The sequence below is a fragment of the Sodiomyces alcalophilus genome, assembly GCF_042370955.1.
Source record: "Sodiomyces alcalophilus JCM 7366 unplaced genomic scaffold ACRALscaffold_2, whole genome shotgun sequence".
Classification (NCBI taxonomy): domain Eukaryota; kingdom Fungi; phylum Ascomycota; class Sordariomycetes; order Glomerellales; family Plectosphaerellaceae; genus Sodiomyces; species Sodiomyces alcalophilus.
In genome coordinates, this window is record NW_027263533.1 from 176,018 (window position 1) to 198,790 (window position 22,773).

Below are 22,773 nucleotides of genomic sequence, written 5' to 3' on the forward strand. Positions count from 1 at the left end.
CTGATTTCGGCCCGTACTCCGCATGGCCGGCTGTCAAACCGACTTCACTCAGCCATGACCAGTGATATTTCTACGTCGCCTCTGTCTGCAGAACGCCTGTTCCAACCCCGCACGATCCACGCGGAAGGGCGGCGAAGTTCCGCTTGGGCCCGGCACTCAGGTATCCTGGCTCAATATCAACCTCCACCGCGCTTCTAGATGGTTTCTCTGCGAGAGCCGCCGATGTACCAGGAGTGGACGTCATGTCAACGATTAGTACAACCGCCGGAACCGCGTCTTCGCCGGACGATAACATTCTTCACGCTGAAAGCATTAATTCCGCCGAGGTTACCACCAATGCTGAAGCAGACGAGTCACAGCTCACATCCCAGGGTAAATCAACGGTTTCCGCCAAACAGTGTGACCAACTCGAGATTGAACAACGCCGATCATCTCCCTGTTATTACTTGACGGTTGCATGCACCCCAGATGTCATCACAAATGCCACCTCTCGAATAGGGTGAAGATCATCCCAAAGGGCGAGGTCAACTGCCTCTCACGCTTCGCAGGCACAGCTTCCGTTCCCCTTTCATGGTGAGATCGACATATTCGACCCAAACTCGTGCGAGCTATCCTAATCCTTCATCGCCACCCGCCGCTTTGTCTTCTAGCCTCCTCGCTTAACAACGGAGACAATCACTCAAGCTTTTGAGTAATCATCGTTATATGGGGCAATCCACTCTGACACGGGGCAAGTAATATGTGTAAGAAGCCAGAAACACGGAGCTGGTTAATAGCGTGACGATCGCATGCGATGACAGACGTCACCGAGGATGTGATTTCTGATCCGAAAAGAGAGCGGGAAGCCCAATCAGTCTTGAGAACGACTGATATTGAAGGCACTTGGATGACGGGCGGCAGTGAATATGTCATGGCCAAGCCAGAGCTACACTCCGAAGCTGTCTACGATTGCAACTCCGAGAAGCAGTGAACCACCCCATGCCTCGATCGAACAGGCAATCAAGGACGTGGGAGGACTCTTGTGCGAATCATCGAACCATTCAACGGCATCGGGCGGAAACCTCATGCCCCTCACGCCGTGTCATCCTGTGAGGGAAGCTCGCCCTGTTTGCTCGGCGAACGGAACAGAAAATCCGTGGTGGATGGCTGTCGACCGACGAATGTGACAGGCCCGCGGCCGGTTCAGACTATCTAGGGGAAAGGATCGACAGTCGTTTGTTGCATTCAATATCGCGACTGCAACCTGGGCTTCATGAAGCTTCCCAACGGAATTCATGAACGTTGTTTTCTTGTGGTGGAGGTCGGAACGCAGTATATGCCGTCCAAGTCTATGCCGCCCTCTCCGACTTGCCATTCATGCGGATTCTTCCTACCGAAATCATATCACACGACGACCTCGGATCACCAGTCTCCGTGATCAAAGCGCCATGGAGCTCGAAACCTCCCCTCTTCGAGAAGTATAAGTACGGACGACATGGTCTGCCTCGACGGGAAGAATCTCCTATCCAAGCCCGCATCGGCAGCAGCCAAACCTCACCAGCGCCTTCCAGTGAACCCAAACATCCCTCTTCCCCGTTTCCTTCTCCAATCTTTTCAAGATGAAGTCCATCCTGTGTACTGGTCTCTCCCTCCTCGCCGTGGCCTTGGCCCAACAGGCCGGCAACGAGACGCCCGAGCAGCACCCTCCCATGACCTGGTACGACTGTACGTCTGGGTCCTGCAACCAAGTGCAGGGGTCCATCGTCATCGATGCCAACTGGCGCTGGGTCCACGAGGTGGGCGGCTATGAGAACTGCTACGACGGCAACAACTGGACTGGCATCTGTTCGGGCGCCGATGATTGCGCGACCAACTGCGCCCTCGAGGGCGAGAACTACCAGTCTACCTACGGCATCAGCACCAGCGGCGACGCTCTGACTCTGCGGTTCGTTACCGAGCACGCGTACGGCACCAACGTCGGCTCCCGGACGTACCTTCTCGAGAACGACTCGACCTACCAGATGTTCACGCTCATGAACAACGAGTTTGCCTTTGACGTCGACTTGTCCACCGTGGAGTGTGGTATTAATAGCGCACTTTACTTTGTGCCTATGAAGCCCGACGGCGGTATGAGTGAAGAGTCGAATAACAGTGCTGGTGCCAAGTATGGTACCGGCTACTGTGATGCGCAGTGTGCTCGCGACCTCAAGTTCATCAACGGCAAGGTATTGTTTTCACTTTGGGGGATGAAAGAGACGGCACCTGGGGGGACAGAATGGTTATAATGGCTTTTCGAGACTAACGTGCAGGACGACAGGCCAACATTGAGGGATGGGAGCCCTCTGCGACTGACCCTAACGCCGGCGTCGGCGGTATGGGAGCCTGCTGTGCTGAGATTGATGTCTGGTGAGTGAAAGGTCTTGGTGGCCGGCCCCCATCGCAGCGGATAACTAACTGTCTATCCAGGGAGTCCAACGCCTGGGCGTACGCCCTGACGCCTCATGGCTGCGAGGAGGGTTATAACGAGTATCACGTCTGCGGCGTCGACTTTGAGTGCGGTGGCACCTATTCCGAGAGCCGGTTCGGTGGCAAGTGTGACGCCAATGGCTGTGACTACAACCCGTTCCGTCTCGGAAACCATGATTTCTACGGCAAGGGCAAGACGCTCAACACCGAGCAGCCTTTTACGTGAGTCGTGTTTCGTGTCTCTGTTCTCTATGCCCCTGAGGTCCTCCCCCTGAGGTCCTCCCCCTGAGGCCATTCCCACCTTTTTTCTTTTGCCTTGAAAAAGAGAAGACGAAGAAAAAAGAAAAAGAAGAAAGAAAGGGACGAAATAAGCTGACTCTCCCAAGGGTCATCACCCGCTTCCTTCCCGATGAGATGTACACCGTCTTCATCCAAAACGGCCAGGTGATCGAGGTGCCTCCCCCGAACAGCGATGGTGTCCCCAGCGATAGCAACAGGATCAACCCCGAGTTTTGCGATGCCACCGTGGCGGCCTGGGACGACTACCCACGCCAGGCGGAAATCGGCGGCTACACCCAGGTCAACAATGCTCTCGAGTTGCCCATGGTCCTTGTCATGTCCATCTGGGCTGATGTAAGTGACGATTTCTTTCCTTCTCCTCTCCGCTTTTCGAACCGAGCTACACGATAGTTGCTTGACTTGAGTCTTCCATACCACTGACTCCTTGTAGCACTACGCCAACATGCTCTGGCTCGACTCGGTCTACCCGCCCGAGGAGGCGGGCCAGCCCGGCACCCACCGTGGCGATTGTCCCACCGACTCTGGTGTCCCCAACGACGTCATTTCCCAGCACCCGAATGCCCATGTTGTCTGGTCCAATGTCCGCTTTGGCCCCATTGGCTCTACTCACGATGTTGGCAATCTCCGCTTCCACTAGGCCTACGATTCAAGGTAAAAGGACGACTCTGGTGGCGATGATGGCAGTGGTATTGGCTCGAGCTTGGGGTCCCGGTCCTGGTGGCCGTCTTGCTTCTCCTGGTGGATGTGTCTGGTTTACTGGACAGTGGACTATCATGTTTCTGAAAGTTTGTTCTGATGCGATGGACACATCCGGTGTCTCTTCGCGTCTTAAGACTCAAGTTCATCACGATCGTTACATGCATTGCATGTAGTCATTATATACACGTACATACTCGTTTTTCTATATATAAGCTTCTCGGGTTCGATATGAGCCAGGGCAGATAGCACTTGTAAAGAAAGCCCCTGGCTGTACTATGCCGCCTTGATCTTCATGTGGTATCTGTAGTTAGCAACCTACCTAAGCAGTAAAGAGTCATAGCTTTCTAGATAGTAGAGCATATCCTAGTTACCTACCCATTAAGACTTATCTACCCCCCTAAGCTTTATCCCCCCTCAAGTCCGACTTGGAGGCAAGTGTCTTGTCAGTTGAGTTCTATAGCACACACATCGCCCGGGCCATGCTGTCCCCGTCAGGACCCGATCCTCTCAGAAAATGGCCAGCGCATTGGGCGGCGACCCGACCAACCCCGGTACATTCAGGGGCTGCGAAGTCAACATGAAGCTATACCGGCCGCTCTGTTCGCAATACCGAGCCAGCCTGCTGAGATCCCAATACTCCCCAATCGGCATCCCGAAGAAGGCGAGGAAATACTTGTGCAGGACTACAATGGCCAAGATACGTCAGAGAGCCAGTTCGAAACGACCAAAAGGCATCAGGACTCACCCATATCGACAGCCTGACCAACCGACCCATCCTCTCTCAACGGAGGGAAGGCCTCGAACCCCCCGGTATCGCAAGCAACAGCCGAGAACCTCCGATCCCAGAACCACCTCGCCGTCGCCTCGTCCCCGTGCACACCGGGGAGTTTCAAGTCAGCCATCTTCTGCATGTCGAACTCGCCCTGGTTGTCCAGGGCCTCAGTCGCCCCCGTGCGCAGGAGGAAGACGTCCCCCGGCCAAAACTCCACGCCCTGGTGCGCCGCCACGGCTTCAATCTCGTCGACGGAGATGCGGTACAGACCTAGCGGGTCGAAGGCGATGCCCTTCTCGTCGGCGTAGGCCTTGAAGTCGATGAGGACCCCGCGACCCACCAGGCCGCCGCGGTCGTGCCAGTGCTCCAGGGTCGGCATCGTGTTCGGCTTGCCGTCTCCTGACTTGCGGCTCAGGGCTTCCACTGTGGGTCGTGCGCCGTTGTAGACCTGCCCGGTTGGCTGGTAGGGCCAGTGCACGATGGAGTCCCATTGGCTGCTCCCCTGGGTGTTGAAGGTGAGTTCGTCGTCCCAGTAGGCGGACGGGGGGTCGCCTCCGCCGGTGAGGAAGACGTTGTGGGTGAGTTTGCGGCGCGTCATGGGAATACGATCCATTGCGTCGAGAGGCCAACTGGGAGGGTGTCACTGTGTCAGTGTGAGGTGTGGAGGGACTGGAGGAGAATAGGGTCAGATATACTCGAGTGAGATGGACACGCCGTCTTTGACTTCAGTTGCCGCTGCTTTGACAACCTCTGGTGTGAGGTGATTTAGGGTGCCTAGGAGGTCCTTCTTCCCGTCCTTGTCGAAGACGCCCCATGCACAGCCTTTCGGCATGCCCTCGACCGGAGGCAGGTCGTCGAATTTTGGGACATTCATGGCGACGATGGAGACGGTGGTGATCACGTTGAGTTGATGAAGGTGACTCAAAAGGTGGTAATTTGTAAGCCTGAGATCTCAGATGGGGAGTAGGTAAGGATGGTTTACTATTTACGCCCCTTAGCTCTACGAATGTTGGAACGGATACCAATTGCCGTCCCCGCGCCCCTGAATTGCGGCTACATTCACCGAGGCCAGTTTTCCAACAGTCCATTCGCTTATCGACTGTCGGAATAGGCCGCGAACTAGTCGATTTAGTCTTGAGATTACGGGCATCTTGACAAATTGACCCTCCCTCGCAGCCCTTGGGAGTAGAATACACGTAAACTCCAAAAGGCTGACATGATTTTGTCTTCTAGTAACTAATACGGTGAAATGGAAACACTCCCTCGACCCTCATTACGATGCCTCGTTTCCAACAGTCCACAACAGACAATCCACACTCACGAAAACTTGATCATGTCTGAAATCTTCGCATCGCCATCCAGCCGATCGGCCTCCTTCCGTAAAAAGTCGGCCCTGTACCGCCTGAACGCGTTTTCAATCCTCTTCCTGCTCTCCTCGTCCCGCGAAATGGAGCGCGTCGCAGAGTACGAGCCGGTCAAGAACCCCGTCTCGCCGCCGAGGAACAAACTCCCGAGTCCGAGGAGGCCGTACGTCGCAATGTCGCCGGCCGTCGATGGCTTCAGGTAAGGCGTGATGTCGGGAATGGGTTCTGGGGAGATCGTCAGCACATCTATGACCATCTTTCAGTGAGAAAACCGACAAAACCGAGACATACTGGACCGTCCATCGGCAAACTGCACATGCGTCGGCTTCTCGGCCGTCCGAAAAGCCTGGAACATCTGCGCCCGGCTGGTGCGCAGGCGGTAGGCGAGGAAGAGGCCGACGCCCAGGCCGACGAGCGAGCCGAGGGTGGCGTGGGTGCCGACCTTCTTGGCGGCGCGGCGGAGGACGTCGCGGTCGGAATCCCGCAGGTCCTGCTCGAAATGCTTCTCTGCCAGTTCGGTGAGGTCGTTGTCCCGCGGGCGGCGGAAAGCGGCGAACGCGTCGCGAATCATTTCCGACGGAGGCGAGACGAGGCCAGCGGGAGAAGGCTGCTGTTGGTGTGTGGGATGGGGGTGTTTGGGGGCGGGATGGCGGGCGTCTTCGTCGCAGTGGTTCGGAATCAAGTTGATCATGTGCCAAGACGGTCGCTCATTGCCGGTTTTGATTGTGAGAGGTAAGGACAGGGAAGAGAAGGAAGAGGAGAATAATTAACGGTCGGCCGGGTGGGTTAAGGAGAATGAATGACGATGGACCGATAACAAGGAAAAGGCGTGTGGGTGTCAATGACATCATGGCGAGTCACTAACCATTTCCTGTTCGGGGCCGACTCCGCTCCGAACGGGACCCACTCCGATCGAATCCCCACATGTCGCCGAAGTACCGGGCCAGCGTAGGTATTGCGACGGTCACATCTAAGCAACTGTCGCCAAAATAATTCATTTCTAACTCAGACTGGAATGTCATCCCTCTCATTCGTACTCTCATATCTACACTTCGCTCGTACATGAACTCCATGCAACACAAACGAAATGAACCAACCCGTCTAAAAAGTGTTCGTTTCTCGACCCTCAAATATACCCAGTAAAGACTGGTGGGTATCGTACCTGTATATCGCTCTCTTGAACGCCGCATTTGATGCAAGATTAGAATACAAATGTCCGAGTCTGTAAACAAAAGCGCCGCCGTATGCGATTCTTCAGATCCCCCTTTCCACGTCCCTTTCCTTGTCGCTCCTGGACCCTTCGTCTCCAGGAGAAATGATAATCTCCGGCGCCATAATCGGCGCCTCCATCGCCTTCCCAGTCTCCCGCTGATTCGCGTCCTCCCCATCGTCACCATCGTTACTATTTTCGGCATCGTCGTCGCGCTTCTTGAATGCTTTAGCCCAAGCCTTCTTGAACGGCCCGCCAAGGGCCGAGAAGAAGCGCGAAGAAACCCGCGCGACGGGCCTGTAGACGAAAAGCGCCGGCTTGCCGACAGCCCTCGCCATGGCCGCGAACCACGCGTCGGGGAATAGGCGGATAAGAATCGCCATGGGGATGGAGACAAAGGCGAGCACAACGCAAATCGCCCACTGCGTCCCGTCGATGGGCGTGATGCTGAACGCGCGTCCGCCGACGAAGATGATGGCGATCTGCGCCCCGACCATGATGCAGTTGATACCAATAAAGAACTTGTTCCGGTGGATACCCTCAAAGATGTTGAACTTGTTGTCCAGCCGGCGGTTGTTGAACTCGTTGAAAATCTGCATCCAGACGAACGTGTTGAAGATCATGGTGTCGAGCTCGAGCTGCTTCTGCTCGTCGCCGAGGTCGTAACCCAGGATCTGGGAGCCGGCGAAATGCAGGACCAGCGTCGCCGTCAACTGGAAGACTGCCTGGCCGATGATCATCTTCCACATGTTCACCGTGATCAGCGGCGCGCTCTTGGGCTGCGGCTTGCGGTCGAGGATCTTGTCGGTCGGCGGGTCCGTGGCGAGAGCAAGCGCCGCGAAGGTGTCCATGATCAGGTTCACCCAGAGCAGCTGCACGGCGGTCAGGACCGAGTGCATCTGCGGGTTCGAAACGGCGCTGATAAAGGCGAGGAGCACGGCGGTGATGTTGACGGTGATCTGGAACTGGAGGAACTTTTGCACGGCATCGTTGACGGCCCTTCCCCATTTCAGGGCCGTCAGGATGGAGGTAAAGTTGTCGTCCATCAACACAATCGCCGAAGCCTCCTTGGCCACTTCTGTCCCGCTCAGGCCCATCGAAAAGCCGACGTCGGCGGCTTTCAAGGCCGGCGCGTCGTTCGTGCCGTCGCCCGTGACCGCGACCGTCTCGCCCAGAGCCTTGAGCTTGGACACCAGAATCCTCTTGTCTTCGGGCGACGATCGAGCCAGCACCTGGAGGTGCGGGAGCTGCTCGTTCATCTGCTCGTCCGAGAGCGTGCGGAAAACGGGTCCCTCCATAACAAGGCCGCCGTCGGTGTAGATGCCGCACTCGGTCGCGATGGCCTGGGCCGTGATGGCGTTGTCTCCTGTGACCATGCGGATCGTCACGCCAGCGCCCCGAGCCGTGCGAACGGCCTCGGGGACGCCAGGGCGCACCGGATCTTGAATGCCGACCACACCGAGGAAGACCAGGCCATGAAGAACCGCACCGAGATCGACGTTGCCGTCCTTCGCCTCCACACCGGCGGGCGGCCATTGCGGGTAGTCCCGATAGACGAGGGCGATTGTCCGGAGGGATTGTCCGGCGTACTCGTTGATGGTATCCCGCAGGCGTGCGCGATCCGCGTCTTCCAGGGCCCGGACCGCGAGGGTATCGACGTCGGCCTTTGTGCTGCAGCAGTCCAGCAGAATCTCCGAGGCACCCTTGGCGAGGAGGCGATAGCCGGCGCCGCCCGGCAGCTTGATAACGCACGCCATGCACTTCTTTTTCGAGTCAAAGGGCATCATCTGGACGACGGTCTCGTTGGCTCGCGTCTCGCCCAGGGGCGGCATGGCCAGGTGCGACCTGGCAAAGTGCAGCATGGCCGTCTCCGTCTTGGAGCCGGTAAAAGTGGCCTGTCCGTTCTCGTCGCCTTCGAAGGCGGTCGAGTTGATGGCGACGGACTGGACGATGAGCTTCTTGGTCTTCTCGGGAAGGGTCTTGGCGAACTGGGCGGGACCGGCGGAATCGCCATTCTCCGACTTGGAAAAGCGGGCGGTGCCGAAGGTTCCGGAAACCACGGTCATCTTGTTGGTGGTGAGCGTCCCGGTCTTGTCGGAGCAGATGGTGGTGGCGTTGCCCATGGTCTCGCAGGCGCGCAAGACGCGAACGAGATTGTTCTCCTTCAACATCCTCTTGGTGGCAAAGGCGAGGGCCAGGGTCACGGCGAGGGGGAGACCTTCGGGCACGGCGACGACGATGATGGTGACGGCGACGATGAGGATGTCCATAAAGGCAGAGCCCTTCTCGGCGGGATCCCGCGCATCGCCCGGAAGCTGGGCGACGAAGCGGAAGAGCAAGACGAAGAAGAGCAGGGCGGCGGCGGCGAAGCCCAGCTTGGCGATGGCCATGGCGAGGCGCTCCAGCTTCTTCTGCAGCGGCGTGGTGTCCATGTCGGTCCGGACGGACATCATGATCTTGCCGAAGCTCGAGTTGGTGCCGACCGAGGTGGCGACGTAGGTACCGACGCCTTCGAGGACCTTGGCGCCCGAGATAATGAAGGGGTCCAGGTCGTTGGGGGCGTTCCCCCCGCGCTGCTGCAGCATCTGGAAGGCCTGCTCTCCGGGGGTCTTCTTCAGGGCATCCGACTCGCCCGTGGCCGACGACTCGTCGCATTTGAGGTCGTGGCCGTCGATGAAAATGCCGTCCACGGGGACCAGGTCGCCGGGCTCCAGGTGCAGCACGTCTCCGACCAGGATGTCCTGGACGGGGATCATGATAGGCTTGGCCGAGCGCGTGACCTTGACCTCGCGATCGTCCTTCTTGGCGCTGAGCTTGAGGAAAGCCTTTTCCTTCTCCCAGTCGTTGAAGGAACCGACCAGGGTGACGATGATGATGGCAATGCAGATGGCCAGGCCTTCGACCCAGTTGAGAGGAGGGGGTTCGTCTTCGGGGTGATCGCCGCGAAAGGTCTCGTACAGGCCGAGGGCGAGGGAGACGACGGCGGCGCCGGTGAGCAGCAGCAGAATGGGATCCCTGTACGTCTCCCAGGCGATCTTCCACAGCGGCGTGGGTTTCTTGGCGGGCAGGGTATTTTTGCCAAAGATGCGTATCCTGTCTTGGAAGCCATGGCCGGAAACCGGATGGGGTTTGAAAGCCTGCGACGGCGGGGGTTTGGGGCAGTGCGGGGCCTTGTGGCCGGTGGCTTCCTCAAAGTCGATGCGGGAGTGGACGGTAGTCTCGTCGAGGCTCAGGCCAGCTTGCAGGCTGGTGGCAAGGCCTTTTTCGATGCCCCGAAGGCCACCGAGAGCGACGTAGGCAGAGAGGGATTTGGGATTCAGGAGCTTGTTGAGGTGGCCGGGGGCGAAGGCGAAGGGGCTCTCGGTGACGTGAAAATCGGCCTCGGAGCCGGGATCCGGGCGGAGGGCTGCTTCGGTATCTTCAATCAGGAGACTGCAACTCCGGGAACGTATGCTGGGTGCGATGGTGCTGCCGCCTAGAGGTGTGAGGAAGGGGTTGGAGTGGGTGGAGTTGGTCGGAGACGGTGCCAGGGTTTCTTCGTCGGCGCTAGAGCATGAGCGAGACCTGCTGGTGACATGCAAAGTGGGAGGGGCCAAGCTGTCTGCGCGACTCCTGTTGGGTGTGTTTGCTGTGTTGGTGGTGGTTGGGTTGGTCGGGTTGATTGTGTTGGTAGTGTCGGTTGTGTCGGTTGGATTGGTGGTGTTGATTGTATTGATGGCCGGCACAGGCACGGCAAGGCCGTTTCTACTGTCCGATATGTCATCCTCGGCTTCGGGTGATGGTGATGGTGACGGTGATGGCGGGCGTGAAGTTTCGACGTGCAGCCGAGGCGGGGCGAGACTGTTGTTGTTATCGGCCATGATGGGTTGGGCAGTGAGAGCTTCAAGTAGGCCTTGCGTGGCCAAGCTTGAAGAATGGTTAAAGTACGTCGTTGAAGCCGAAGAGGACTGACAATCTTGGCGCAAGCTGTCGTGTAGTTATAAGTCGTGGGGGAAGAGGAGGGCAGTGCGGGGAGGCAACTGGAAGCCGTCCAGTTTCAGATGGCTGGCCGCCGGAGCTGGACACCAAGGAAACGAGCCAAAGAGGGATCCGACGGCGTCTACAGATCGGAGGCAAAAGAAGACGATCGGATGTACCTCTGGGTATTCGAAAGGTGTATGGATACCTGGAGGTCTGCGCCTTGCTGATGGAATTTTGAGTTTTTCGTTTTTCTTATCGCGGCTGAACGCCCAGGGGGAGCGTTAAGGTCCGCCTGAACTGGTGTCTGGGCGGCGTCGGCGGGTTAGGAAAGGGCCGCGCAAGTGGCCTGGATGTAAGTGTAGGCCGTGGCAGGGAACAGCGGCGCGTAAGGCTGGGACAGAGAGGTTGGAGGGGAGGCGAGACGCTCGGGAATATCCAAAAAGTCGTATTTGGACGTTTACCGGCTAGGGCGCTGGGTGTGGGACGACGTCAGAGGCGCAGAGTGTGGCCGTCGTAGGCGCAGGAGAGAAGAATTTCAGTCAGGGCCCGGAATGAGGCTGTGTTGGATGGCGGCCTCTTCCCTGGGGGCGACTTTTGTATCACTGTCGACCTTTGGTCCCGTCGTCATCGATCGATTCGCCGAGAGCTGTTCTGTTTCGTTTGAGGTAGACACGACCGAGAGAAGCGCCAGGGGACTCGGAAACATTTGGTTTTCAGGAACTGGCCTTGGACGGATGTAGAGAAGTTTTGAGAAATGTCACCCATGAGGAGGCGGCCCAAACAAAGGGCAAGCGAAACAATGGAGAGGCAAGTGGCTTCTTGGCGATAACTTAGTAATATCTCGACGGTTTACGGATACCCACCCAGCGGAGGGAAAAGTCCAATGAAAGCTCGCCAAGGGGATTGAAAGGGTCCCGCTTCGGATGCGGTAGAGGGAGGCTGTGCAAAGCAGCTAAAGTGGAGAGTCGTCCCCCAGCAGCAGCCCATGAGCGATTTTCGAGGAGGGACAGGGGAAGTGGATAAAAAGTTAGAGAAGGACTTGCAAGCCAGCTGTAAAGACAGCCGATTAGCCAGTACTCCCGTATCTGGGCTCTGAGGAACCCACCACTGACCCGTCCACTTTCCACCCAGTGGGTTGCTTGGTCCTGTCGACGGGGATTTTTGCTTGTTTGAAGCACTAACACGCCCTGGCGCTTGCGAGGGAAGGGGCCTGGACTCCGGATTGTCTTGATCGGGTTGGTAGTTCTGTTTCGTGGAATTACAGGTTAGATGGATTGAAGAATCAGGTTGGAATAAAACCCACATCTGTCCATCGTAAATACATACCGTAAGGATGCCGGCATCTACAAGCCATCTCTGGCCCAATCGGGACAGACCACGATCCTAAAACGACGCATAGCAGATGCAAATGTCGGTCCAGCGCAGAGGAGTGCCAGTGGCCTTGCGGTTGTCTGCCGTGATTTCGTGGTTGGTCTGCCGTCACTCACCTCCCAACCTCCGAGACCCGCGACGCCACATGCCGAATGTCTGCATGCACACCAACGTGGACGGAAAACCAGGTTGCTTTCGATGGACTGTGTGGCGAAGATGAAGATCTGGACTGTCTCGAATCTTGGTCAGTTGCCGTACTTTGTTCGACCTGGGCTTTTGGTTATGATGGCTTGATTTTTTTTTTTTCATCATTTATTTTGGCAGTTCCCTATAGCGTCGGCGAGACGCTCCTTCCCTCCTTCCAGGAAAAGGGGTCCAGCCAGAAAGAGTAGGAGCGACCCATAATTCCGGTGGAGTAGGCTCCCAATTTTCAACGCGTTTCATTGGCTGATATTTGCCAAGGATGGCGAAGCAATGCGCTTCGACGCTTAAATCTCTTAAACTTGATGTCACTAGCTGCCATTGAACCTGTACCTTATTAGTCATCAACGACCAAAGAGATGCAAAGTAGGTACCAAGTTGTAGTAATACTCCGTAGTCACGGCGACGAGCGGCCAAACAAGACACAAGACACGCCCATCTTACTTCGCATGTTACGGCCCGACATTTATTTCTGTATTTTAATATGATTATATTATTTTTATATATTATTTTTGACCCACCATCATGACCCTCTCTCACCTCCAAATCACGCGAGAGCTCCCGACACCGAGGCCATCCAACCGCCCGGCGATTCTTTAGTAATGCCTTCCGACTACCCACAAGGAACCAGGACCGAGCAGCTTCCACATCATCTCCGATCCTCAGTCCATGGACCTACGCATATATCTTGAATCCTAGTGCCATCCACCTCGGCCGAAAACCGGATATGCCTACCACAGCCACGATTTCCACTCTTCGTACTCGCTTCCTGGTTCGCCTCCTAGTTTCGTGTAATAAGACAGCCCTTTCACAAAGCAAAGTGTGGAAAGGGGCTATGTCAGCGCGAGGACGATGCATGTGGATATAATTCCATCATTGTCCTGTCGAGACCGATCTCCCACAGCAAACATGATCCAGGCGACTAAGTTACATGAGATATCACAAAGCACACTCCAACTCCAATGCAAATTGGCAGACCACAAGTCCACAGCTCGCGCCATACCTAGGCACCCAGGTATCACGTCCAAGGACGTCCCAGAGTCATGAGCTTCGCACTCGGGCCGTGGCTCAGCTCCGGCCGCGTGTCCCTTTTTGTACCATCCGCACCCACATATTCTTCGCCTCGTTATTGACCCTGCTGAAGACTGGAAAGATACATCGTGTCGCCCGTCGGGACGTGTTTCCTACTCGAATCGCACATAGCACATCCTCCAATGTGTCTCGCTGTTGGCCATTGGCGGGGTAGGCTCGCTGGCCTAGACGCAGGAATTGGTAGGGAGCATCGGCTCAGGTAAGGCACTGGATCTGGAGCTGCGACGGGAGCCTGTGTCGGAGTAAAAACCGACTTGGGGTGAAAAAGACGGCTTGAGTGGTTCGGTTGCGGGCGAGCTCGGTGCTTCGGTGACGACCAACCTCGGGAGGCTACAAGACGACAGACGTTTCTTGGATCTTCTGAGAAAGTTGGGGAGGCACATGCTTATGGTCTTTTTCAGCCAGTGGTTCAAGTTCAAGCGACTTGTGAGTCTTCTTCGGGGCGGAATTTGGCTTTGAATTGGTCTGTCGAGACTCGAGAGAAGAATGACGCTGATCCAGGGGTATGTTTTGAGAGTCCAGGAGGCGCAGAGGCAGCGTTGCAGAGATGCAGAGCAGACGAAATGGCACGGCTTTGTGGTAGGCAGTGCAGGATTAGAGGAGGGGACGATTGAATAACGTCGTCCCTAGATCCCTCTGCGGCGACTTGTTCTCAAATACCCAGAGGTCCAGCTCCACGACGGGAGGGGCCCGGGACAAGGCGCTGTCACCCGTTCGCTGTGTAGGCCGGGAAACTGCCGACATTCCTGCGGCGCTGCGTTCATGGCAGTGAAATGGCTCCTTGAGGAATTCGGGTATGAAGGCTCGTCACTAATCATTCGGGAAAGCCCCGGGTCCGAATTCCAGGGTCGAGGAGGGCGGTGGTGTCGCCGGACAATGACGATATAGCATTCCGATAGCAACCCGGGACCTGGGACATCACTTATACGTGAACCAGGTAGCATGCTGTGGTTACCATCGTTACGTGCATGTGGCGGGAAGACACTTGCACCCGATTGTCTCAGCGTGAGCATTCCAGGTGTGAGAATTGTCATAATTGCCAGTGACTAGGAAGACACCAAGTCTCCAGGAATGTCCTTGCGTATATTGAGGTTTGCGTCGATATTGGCCAGGGAAACTCCTGGCGAGGACCACACGTCGACAGCTGGTCCCTGGACTCTCCCGCCTTTCCCATGTGGCGCGGTTGTCGAGACAACTAGGGATGATTCCGACTGCGTGCCCGCCCCGTTTACCACGGGGACGCCGAAGCTTGAACTCGGTTTCGGGGGCAATCCTGCATGGCAGGGTGGTCACCACACGCGACATGCCATGTTTGCTTCCCAGGAGGAGGATATACCCTGTCGGGCATCATTAACCTTGGTTGGCTCCTGGACGACGGGGTATTTGAGAGCCGGAACGGGAAGGAGGGAAGAAAGGGCTCAAGCTGTCAAGGATCAGTCCAAGACGGAATCTTGGAACGACGATGATGCACAATACCCAGACTTCCCACGTGTCTTTGTCCAATATATGCCGAATGGTCACAAGACGAGCACAGATCGACAAATGCTATAGGATTTTCCTTCCGATACTATAGTTCTCCGTGATCCAGCGGATGCAAATAGGTAGTGTAAGCTTGAAATTCTCGACACAAAGACCCAGCTCATGCAATGGGAAGCAGGGGGTCTTATAAAGGCCCGACTCTCAGTGGAAAACATCTCACCCACTCTCCGCCTTTTGCCAGGCTCTGAATTCAGAACCCCTGTTCAACCCCAGACCAACCGGCAATGATCTCCCACTGCAGTGCCATGATTGGACAGCCGTGGACTGATTCAAGCCTCAATGGTGTTGGTCTAAGGTAGGGACGGGAAGGGTTCCTCTCTATTTTATTGTGCTTTTTCTTTTCCCCCTTTCGGTGGACAGGACCCAACATACATACGGCCCTAGGTCAGTCAAAGATGGACCATCACAGACCTAACCCATTCAGATGTCCACTGGATCCCATAAGCCTATATTTTTCTGAATTATATTGCAATGCATAGATGTCAAGTCACTCCCCATACAAGCCAGTGAGAAGTCAGTGGAGGCGATCATCGAGGTATAAAGGAGAAGAACTGCTGAGATGAACCAACTTAAGAACCGGTGTTCCATATAAACTTGTAAGGCCACGTTGGCAGAGGAAGACTGCCGTGTCCCGCTACAACATCACCTGCCTAATCGGACGCCGCCATGCATGCACCACTGGTGCTGAACCATGCTCCCCGGGCAGGTTCTCGGATAATTACCCCACGGCGGGACATCTAGCACCATCCCGCCTCCCAACACCACTGCACGTTGGCCGTGGGGTGCATGAGAGTGCGGAGTGGCCGGCATGGAAGAGTGAGACGACATTGACAGTGGTTTGGGCCTTGGTGGGATGCCGTGCAATATGACCGATATCGCTGATAGTTGGTACAGGCCGGGATTCGTCGCTGCTTTCCTTTGAGGGAGGACGTCACTCGTCTGTTTCCTGCTCAGTGCATTATATAGTCAAGGCCACCTGAAGCCCTCTAGCCGCCATTTCTCATGCGTGCTCTCGTGTCATGTTAATTTACCCCTGAGTCTTCACCCTCCTTTCTAAACCAACCGGAAACCGAAAACATCCACTGCCATGGCGGACGTGACCAAGGCCACGGCCGTCCAGATGGACGGCGGAGCCAAACAACGCATGGCGGCGGCCATGCAAAAAGAAGAACTCAAGAACATCTCGCAAGAGGCGCAGAGGGCCACCGAGGCCGAACAGCAACTCGGCCTCCGCGAATCGTTCAAGCTGTACCCCCACGCTATCGGCTGGTCCATCTTCCTCTCGACCTGCGTCATCATGGAAGGCTTCGACATCACCCTTCTCGGCAACCTGTTCGCCTACCCGCCGTTCCAGAAAAGGTTTGGCGTCCTCCAACCCGACGGCACCTACCAGCTCACGGCCGCGTGGCAGGCCGGCCTCACCAACGGCAACCAGGCCGGCCAGATCATCGGCCTCTACGCCAACGGCATCATCGCCGAGAGGCTCGGCTACCGGTGGTCCCTGATCGGCGCGCTCGCGCTGACCACGGGCGTCATCTTCATCATCTTCTTTTCGCAGACGCTCGTGCAGCTCCTCATCGGCGAGATCCTCATCGGCATCCCCTGGGGCGCCTTCCAGACCCTGACCGTGACGTATGCCTCCGAGGTCTGCCCGACCCACCTCCGCGCCTACCTGACCACGTACGTCAACCTCTGCTGGGTCATCGGCCAGTTCCTCTCCATGGGCGTCCTGCGCGCCATGCTCCAGCGCGACGACGACTGGGGGTACCGCATCCCCTTTGCGCTGCAGTGGATGTGGCCCGTCCCGCTGGTCGTCGGCATCTTCTTCGCCCCCGAGTCGCCGTGGTGGCTGGTGCGCAAGGGCCGGCTCGACCAGGCGAAGCGGTCGGTGCTGCGGCTCACCAAGCGCGACGCCTTCCCGGACTTCAACGCCGACGAGAACGTGTCCATGATGGTGCACACCAACGAGCTGGAAAAGGCCATCTCGGCCGGCACCAGGTACCAGGACTGCTTCAAGGGCGTGGACCGCCGCCGCACCGAGATTGTGTGCCTGACGTGGGCCGCCCAGCACCTGTCCGGGTCGACCATGATGGCCTTTTCGACGTACTTTTACCAGCAGGCCGGCATGGCCGTCGACGACTCGTTCAGCATGTCGCTGGGGCAGTACGCCATCGGCGGCGTCGGCACCGTGTGCTCGTGGTTCCTGATGGGCTGGTTCGGCCGCCGCACGCTGTACCTGACGGGGCAGGTCGCCATGTTCGTGCTGCTGCTGACCATCGGGTTCGCGGCCTCGGCGGGGCGCGAGAACGAGGCGGCCCAGTGGGCCATTGGCTCGCTGCTGCTCGTCTACGCCCTGACGTATAACTGCACCGTCGGCCCCATCTGCTACTCGCTCGTGTCGGAGCTGTCGTCGACCCGGCTCAAGACCAAGTCGGTCGTGTTGGCCCGCAACACGTACAACATACTGGGAATGGTTGGCAATGTCATGACCACCCGCATGTTGAACCCGTCGGCGTGGAACTGGGGCGCGCGTGCCGGATTCTTCTGGGCCGGCACTTGCGGGCTCTGTGCGATTTGGTCCTACTTCCGCCTCCCCGAGCCCAAGGGGCGGACCTACGCCGAGCTAGACATTTTATTCGAGCAGCGTGTTTCGGCGCGCAAGTTTAAGACGACGGCGGTGAAGCCGCATGACGATTCGAATGATGGCCCGTCTGATGAAGAGGTTGCTGAAATGGATGGCAAGAAGCCATAGACTGATGTCACGATGACAGGCCGGGGAGCTGTTGGCGTTGGCAAGGCCTGAAGTTTTTGGTTCGATCGCCGGGGATTCCACATGACCTTACTGTTTATAGGAAGAAGCGTACTTCTCTGGGACGATATTCCTGGAGTGGTGTCAATAAGATTGGCGTACTGAGCATACAACTCCTTCTAATGTGCGTGTTACTAGTCATGTCAAGAGGTTGGCGCAGCGAACCAAGACCCGGTGCTTCCCGTTCACTAAGCATACGTGGAGCCCCGAGCTATCCTTTCCCCATGGGTCTTAGCCTGGAGATCCCTTGCCGGTATTTCCAAGAGCTCGACTCCACAGGAGACTTACGGCGTCAGCATCTGGAGTCATGAAGCTTACCGATGTGTAATTCAGCTGAGGTTTCAGCTCCATCTTACTCGGACTGGGTGTTTCGTTCTTCTCTTTAGAAAAAAAATGAATTGATTAGTCTATGTAAAGTAAATTGGTATAACGCCAGCGAAAACAATTGGGTCTGATGTCAAGACCTTAATACCACAAGTTTCTATCTTGCCTGCTCTTCATCTTCATGGTTCTTCGTCTTCATCTTCATGCTTGTTTGGTTTGCTCTTTCTCTAATCCTGTAATCCAGGCTGGACCACATCGGAATGCTTTGGTTGATCACTTTTTATTGGCGTCCTGGGCCTTCTTAACGGCGTCGAGGGTCCCCATGCGTCCGCGCGTCAACCCTTCGACGTCCTCTTTGACAGCGTCGAGGGACTCCTTGTGTTCTTGCCGGAGTTTGTTAAAGTCGGCTTGCAGATCCTCGTGCCAGGGGTAGAGGACGAAGACTTGGAAAGCGAGGGCCGAGGATGCCACGGCGAAGTTGGTCATGGACATGGCGCGAGTGAGCCACATTTTGACGACGAAGACGAGGTGACTGAGTGTAATGAGTTGTCGGTGTGCGACGAGATTGAGTGATGAAAGTGTGTAAGCTCGGTGTGGAAGTGATTCGCCGGCTTTATAGATTGATTGGGTGAAGTGAGTGTATATGATGTTCCTGGGAGAGAGTTAGACTCGATGAGTCGATGCTGACAGTAGTCTTCGACGGGAAGAGGCTGATATAACGTACCTCTATGAAAAGAAGGTGAACCGAACGGCCAGTCCTCGAGAACACTGATGGGTTGTTGGAAGTTGAGTTGGAACTTGGCTGACGGCTTGTCTTGTTCAGAAGGAGCGAGTTGAAGTTGGTGGTTTCTTATAAGCCGAACAGTATAAAGATCGTAATGTAGAATAGAACAGTAGAGAGAGAACTCGAGGGAGGCCGTGTTATATACTATTCACACTCGATTGACTGCAGAAACAAAGAGAGTGTTAGGGAAGACTGACCGACAGGACCCTGGACAACGTCTCTTATATCCGCTCGGACCTCGACTGAGTGTCGAGGAATGTGGCGTGATGTGTGCCTCTGCCACTTTGTTCCACGAGTCACATGTGAGAAAGCAGCCCCACTGTGGGTCGCATGGACGCCATATACGACGCATCCGTATATACCCAAGTACTATGATTGGTCACTTTTCTTCCATGTTAGTCATCCGAAACTATGCCTAATTCAGTGGTCACCTTTCTCCACTTTTGCTCCGGCTTGGCTGACGTACTTCCCGGACTAGGTGGGGCCCTGAGTCGGTGTCACCCCGGAGGTCCCGATCAGTAAATGTTCTAAACATAACGATGAGTGTGAATGATCAACACGCTGAGATTATCCGAGAATTTGCAGTAACGATCCTTTTATGGTAATTGATGTTTCAATTATCCCTGATATCTAGTGTATGTATTCAACTAGTAGGATACTCTTATTTCCATTTCCATTAAGTGCATTGCAACGCCGGTCAGGGGTTCTGGGTGTGTCTATCGCGACTGTTATTAGCAGAACTAAAAAGAAAGAATGAGGATTTAATAACCTCCATTACCCCGAGAGATACACACATCAAAGCTCAAAACATACTGCATACATAGTCCAGGGATCCAATATCTTAAAGGTAAAGTAAGTGATATACAACCGGCTTCCCGCTGATTCGTTGTACTCAATTTGCGGTGAAAGGTCTTTTCTAGATATCTGCAGGCTCACATCTCTGACCAGGCGTCAAAGTCATTGTCTTCTGACCAGGGGTCCGATCTGTTCACCGTTGCATTATCCCCCACCTCTCACCATGACGTAGACAAAGCGGTAAGGCCTTTTGCATATGTATCCACATATGATGGCCTCAATGTCACTCCAGTCTTCTATGTATATACGCCAGTCAGTCTTTCATCCTGTGCATCTACACGTGCATCCTGTTCATCATTGCCCCTTCATCGCCAATGCTCGAAACAAGCTTCCCGCATTAGAGTCTCCATTTTCTATAAGCCCAGCCCTTTGCCTTTCCAAGAATTGCATCTCCCCCACGTTTAGTGCAGTATTCTAGCTGTCTGCTAGGCCCGCCGATCAAAATCTCTCCCCACTTCTTCTTTCTGCGCCTTCTTCTACCGGCAGTTCCTTGTTTAATAGCCATGATGCGAGACCTCGTCATCCACCTGAGTCTTGGAGATGCTGAAATATCATCTTGTCGCAGTTATCATCAGCCGCAACCTCGACTCATTTATGATTTCATGTGCAGGTATATGTTTACTATGAGTCGCCTCCATCTTGTCCACCGAAGACTCCGGTTCACACAGGTCTACAGCGTCAGGCAGTACATGGGGAGATGAGATTTCCTGCAGTCCTATACTATAGTATCTGTGCCTCTGATTGTACATGTCCTGTGTTGGTCAGAAGACGCAACATCCTCAAGCAAACCAAACCCCAACCAATCTCCAATAGTCTGTCGCATACGCAAAGAGGCTGACCCTATGCATCACTCAAATAGTCCTGTGTATAGAGCGGCAATCCGAAGTGCAAAACTCCCGTATTGGCACCATTCACCTAAGCCGACTCTCCGGTACCACGAGGGAACATGGCATCAAAGCGCTGAGCGCGCGTTTTGGGAGGCGTGCGAGAAGATCGAAGAGCAGGAAGCACAGGCGGGCCACAAGCCGCGTTTTGAGCAAGAGTCGCATCATGAGCGGCAGCCTGGGCCTTACCCTCAGCGGTCTCCGAGCTGATATCCCAACCGGGACCACAAGTCTGACCTCCATCATCACCGACACCAGCCATCTCAATATCTCCAGTTTTTCCATCTTTGCCAGCATTGCCCATCTCAATATCATTAGCAGCAACGGAAGTCGAAGTAGAAGCCGAACCAGAGGCAGAGACAGAATCATCCTGGACCGACTTTGAGTTTGCCGTCGTGCCAGCCTTCTTGACGGGACGACGACGACCATTACCAGAAGCAGTAGTGGCAGCAGTGCCTCCACCAGCGGTCTTGCCACGACCATTGCCGCGCCGAGCCTTCTTACGACTTCCCTCCGTGTCCTGAGCAGCCGCATCACCATGGCCAGGCTCGGAAGCCTCGGACTGGGATTCAGCCTTGCGCTTGCCCTTGGCCTGCTTTCCCTCGGTAGTCATCTTCTCACCATCATCATGCGCAGGTTCAGCGGCAGTCGCAGCAGACTCCGAAGACGAAGCTTGGGAAGAAGAAGCCGGAGGCTCGACAGAGTTGTCATCGGGGTTCAGTGGAGCGAGATCCGGCCGCTCGTTGCGACGACGGCGGGTGCCGGAGCGTTTGCCGGGGTTCTTGCGAGTGACGCTCTTGCAGTATTCGATGCATTTGTTGCACGTCTTGTAGTCCGGCCAGAAACAATTCAGAGATAAGACCTTTCGGCACCGGGAACAGCGGCGGGCACCGGGAGGAGCCTCCCTAAGAAGCCTGGGCGTAGAGGCCTTCTTGCGGGGCTTGGTTGCGATGCGAGTATTCGCAACTTTGAGAGCCTCGCAAATCACGCGGCGCTTAGGAGACTTGGCGGGAGCTTTGCCCTTGCTCTTGGGGTCATTGTTGTCGTCATCGGGAGCCTCCGCGTCGCCGGTGCCATTCTCATGCTTGTTGTCAGTCATCTCGGCATTGTTATTAGCCTTGCCCTTCGCATCGGCTTTGGGCTGCTCATCTGCCTGCGAGGAGGAACTTGCAGCTGCATTAGGACTCATCTCAATGTCACTTTCAACCTGGGTCACATTCTCCAGTCGAGCGGCAGGCTGATGGGCGCCACCGGGGGCCTGGACGCTAACAGTATGGACCTCACTTGTCTTGACTTGATTGTTGTCATGCTCCTTGTCCAGACTGCTGGCTTCGGGCTGCTGAACCGGCTCCGAGTCGGTACCGGAGCTGGAGCCGGAGCCCATATCGATTTTATCCTCACGCTGGTTGTTGTTCTCAATACCAGTGTCCGGCTGCGGAGCCTGATGGATGCCGTGGTCGACAGCAACAACATTGTTCTCCTTCATGGTAACATCCTGCGGGGCCTGGTTGAGCTCGGCGCCGGAGATGCTTCCGGTGTTCTCGGCCTACAAGTTGATGCATCAGCATTAGGAACAAAAGTGTCAAAATTAGGAACAAAAGTGTCAAACACGACGGAAGAGACATCTGCTTACCTGATCCATGGTGGTGATAACCAAGTCAAGTGATTGTGAGACTTTGTGGCTTTCCTTTCTTGTTTTCGTTTAGCCAAGTTGCCACGATGCGAAATGCACAAGCCGTGCTGCTGCGAGACAAGAACAGCCCAATGGACTATGCAGTTGAGTAGTGGAATGAGTGCGGCGGAACCGAGAAGTAATGCCGAGGATTCTGGAGACGAAACAGAACAAAAATACAGCAGCGTCGTGAAGAGAGGAAAAACCAATAGAAGAAGACCTCGAGGGGACAGACTCGAGGAACCTCGAAGGCTCTCAGAACAAGGAGGGGAAGCAGCTTCGTGGCAGGGAAACAATGCGGTAGAACGAGTCCACTACACAAAAGCTTCTGATGCAAAAGCTGAATTTCGTTTCGCAGACAAGCTTTGTTTGTGTTGCGTGTGGAAGAAAGAAGAAAATCGACTATGAACCCTAGGTGCGTGTTATGTGTGTGTGAAATGATATGCGTGTATCCCCTATTCTGTGCTGTCCGGATGGCTGACGACTCGCAGC

At 55.6% G+C, this 22,773-nt stretch overlaps 10 protein-coding genes across 10 annotated transcripts; 5 read left to right on the forward strand and 5 right to left on the reverse strand.

Annotated features, from left to right (window-relative positions):
* Nucleotides 1-835: 835 nt before the first annotated feature.
* ACRALDRAFT_2032212 (uncharacterized protein) lies at nucleotides 836-1,326 on the forward strand. Its single transcript, XM_071020699.1, has one exon. It carries the CDS (start codon nucleotides 906-908, stop codon nucleotides 1,164-1,166), a length of 261 nt encoding a protein of 86 aa, XP_070876296.1. The 5' UTR covers nucleotides 836-905; the 3' UTR covers nucleotides 1,167-1,326.
* A 272-nt stretch (nucleotides 1,327-1,598) lies between these two features.
* Nucleotides 1,599-3,712, forward strand: ACRALDRAFT_1047390 (glycoside hydrolase family 7 protein; the record flags this gene model as incomplete). Its single annotated transcript, XM_071015502.1, has 5 exons — nucleotides 1,599-2,204; nucleotides 2,297-2,385; nucleotides 2,446-2,667; nucleotides 2,832-3,078; nucleotides 3,176-3,712. 5 exons carry the CDS (start codon nucleotides 1,599-1,601, stop codon nucleotides 3,380-3,382), a joined length of 1,371 nt encoding a protein of 456 aa, XP_070876297.1. The 3' UTR covers nucleotides 3,383-3,712.
* A 239-nt stretch (nucleotides 3,713-3,951) lies between these two features.
* On the reverse strand, nucleotides 3,952-5,090 carry ACRALDRAFT_2097724 (uncharacterized protein; the record flags this gene model as incomplete). Its single annotated transcript, XM_071022851.1, has 3 exons — nucleotides 3,952-4,127; nucleotides 4,190-4,845; nucleotides 4,912-5,090. 3 exons carry the CDS (start codon nucleotides 5,088-5,090, stop codon nucleotides 3,952-3,954), a joined length of 1,011 nt encoding a protein of 336 aa, XP_070876298.1.
* Nucleotides 5,091-5,138: 48 nt separating this feature from the next.
* Nucleotides 5,139-6,366, reverse strand: ACRALDRAFT_1060678 (uncharacterized protein). The gene is made up of 2 exons (XM_071016282.1): nucleotides 5,872-6,366; nucleotides 5,139-5,805 (listed from the first exon to the last, which is right to left on the reverse strand). Exons 1-2 carry the CDS (start codon nucleotides 6,269-6,271, stop codon nucleotides 5,534-5,536), a joined length of 672 nt encoding a protein of 223 aa, XP_070876299.1. The 5' UTR covers nucleotides 6,272-6,366; the 3' UTR covers nucleotides 5,139-5,533.
* A 194-nt stretch (nucleotides 6,367-6,560) lies between these two features.
* ACRALDRAFT_1060680 (uncharacterized protein) lies at nucleotides 6,561-11,187 on the reverse strand. Its single transcript, XM_071016283.1, has one exon. It carries the CDS (start codon nucleotides 10,648-10,650, stop codon nucleotides 6,835-6,837), a length of 3,816 nt encoding a protein of 1,271 aa, XP_070876300.1. The 5' UTR covers nucleotides 10,651-11,187; the 3' UTR covers nucleotides 6,561-6,834.
* Nucleotides 11,188-14,485: 3,298 nt separating this feature from the next.
* Nucleotides 14,486-15,990, forward strand: ACRALDRAFT_206606 (uncharacterized protein; the record flags this gene model as incomplete). The annotated part of the gene is made up of 9 exons (XM_071022072.1): nucleotides 14,486-14,930; nucleotides 15,047-15,097; nucleotides 15,167-15,235; nucleotides 15,314-15,379; nucleotides 15,441-15,459; nucleotides 15,528-15,745; nucleotides 15,775-15,837; nucleotides 15,877-15,906; nucleotides 15,944-15,990. 9 exons carry the CDS (start codon nucleotides 14,486-14,488, stop codon nucleotides 15,988-15,990), a joined length of 1,008 nt encoding a protein of 335 aa, XP_070876301.1.
* Nucleotides 15,991-16,040: 50 nt separating this feature from the next.
* On the forward strand, nucleotides 16,041-17,705 carry ACRALDRAFT_2025112 (uncharacterized protein; the record flags this gene model as incomplete). The annotated part of the gene is made up of 1 exon (XM_071020289.1): nucleotides 16,041-17,705. The coding sequence occupies one exon, from the start codon at nucleotides 16,041-16,043 to the stop codon at nucleotides 17,703-17,705; it is 1,665 nt and encodes a 554-aa protein (XP_070876302.1).
* Nucleotides 17,706-18,168: 463 nt separating this feature from the next.
* Nucleotides 18,169-19,037, reverse strand: ACRALDRAFT_1060682 (uncharacterized protein). The gene is made up of 2 exons (XM_071016284.1): nucleotides 18,811-19,037; nucleotides 18,169-18,738 (listed from the first exon to the last, which is right to left on the reverse strand). Exon 2 carries the CDS (start codon nucleotides 18,594-18,596, stop codon nucleotides 18,360-18,362), a length of 237 nt encoding a protein of 78 aa, XP_070876303.1. The 5' UTR covers nucleotides 18,597-18,738; nucleotides 18,811-19,037; the 3' UTR covers nucleotides 18,169-18,359.
* A 244-nt stretch (nucleotides 19,038-19,281) lies between these two features.
* Nucleotides 19,282-20,922, forward strand: ACRALDRAFT_1091665 (uncharacterized protein; the record flags this gene model as incomplete). The annotated part of the gene is made up of 9 exons (XM_071019581.1): nucleotides 19,282-19,364; nucleotides 19,437-19,454; nucleotides 19,572-19,580; nucleotides 19,672-19,693; nucleotides 19,780-19,893; nucleotides 19,958-20,129; nucleotides 20,239-20,329; nucleotides 20,378-20,410; nucleotides 20,491-20,922. 9 exons carry the CDS (start codon nucleotides 19,282-19,284, stop codon nucleotides 20,561-20,563), a joined length of 615 nt encoding a protein of 204 aa, XP_070876304.1. The 3' UTR covers nucleotides 20,564-20,922.
* On the reverse strand, nucleotides 20,079-20,922 carry ACRALDRAFT_1060683 (uncharacterized protein). Its single transcript, XM_071016285.1, has one exon. It carries the CDS (start codon nucleotides 20,911-20,913, stop codon nucleotides 20,641-20,643), a length of 273 nt encoding a protein of 90 aa, XP_070876305.1. The 5' UTR covers nucleotides 20,914-20,922; the 3' UTR covers nucleotides 20,079-20,640.
* Nucleotides 20,923-22,773: the final 1,851 nt, after the last annotated feature.

What these genes read in the sequence shown, in the direction of transcription:
- ACRALDRAFT_2032212 (XM_071020699.1), top strand. Translation starts at nt 906, where the DNA reads ATGTCATGGCCAAGCCAGAGCTACACTCCGAAGCTGTCTACGATTGCA.
- ACRALDRAFT_1060678 (XM_071016282.1), bottom strand. Translation starts at nt 6,271, where the DNA reads ATGATCAACTTGATTCCGAACCACTGCGACGAAGACGCCCGCCATCCC. An exon ending in GTTTGCCGATGGACGGTCCA is followed by an intron (nt 5,806 to 5,871) that starts GTATGTCTCGGT and finishes CGATCTCCCCAG; the next exon opens with AACCCATTCCCGACATCACG.
- ACRALDRAFT_1060680 (XM_071016283.1), bottom strand. Translation starts at nt 10,650, where the DNA reads ATGGCCGATAACAACAACAGTCTCGCCCCGCCTCGGCTGCACGTCGAA.
- ACRALDRAFT_1060682 (XM_071016284.1), bottom strand. Translation starts at nt 18,596, where the DNA reads ATGTGGCTCACTCGCGCCATGTCCATGACCAACTTCGCCGTGGCATCC.
- ACRALDRAFT_1060683 (XM_071016285.1), bottom strand. Translation starts at nt 20,913, where the DNA reads ATGGGCAATGCTGGCAAAGATGGAAAAACTGGAGATATTGAGATGGCT.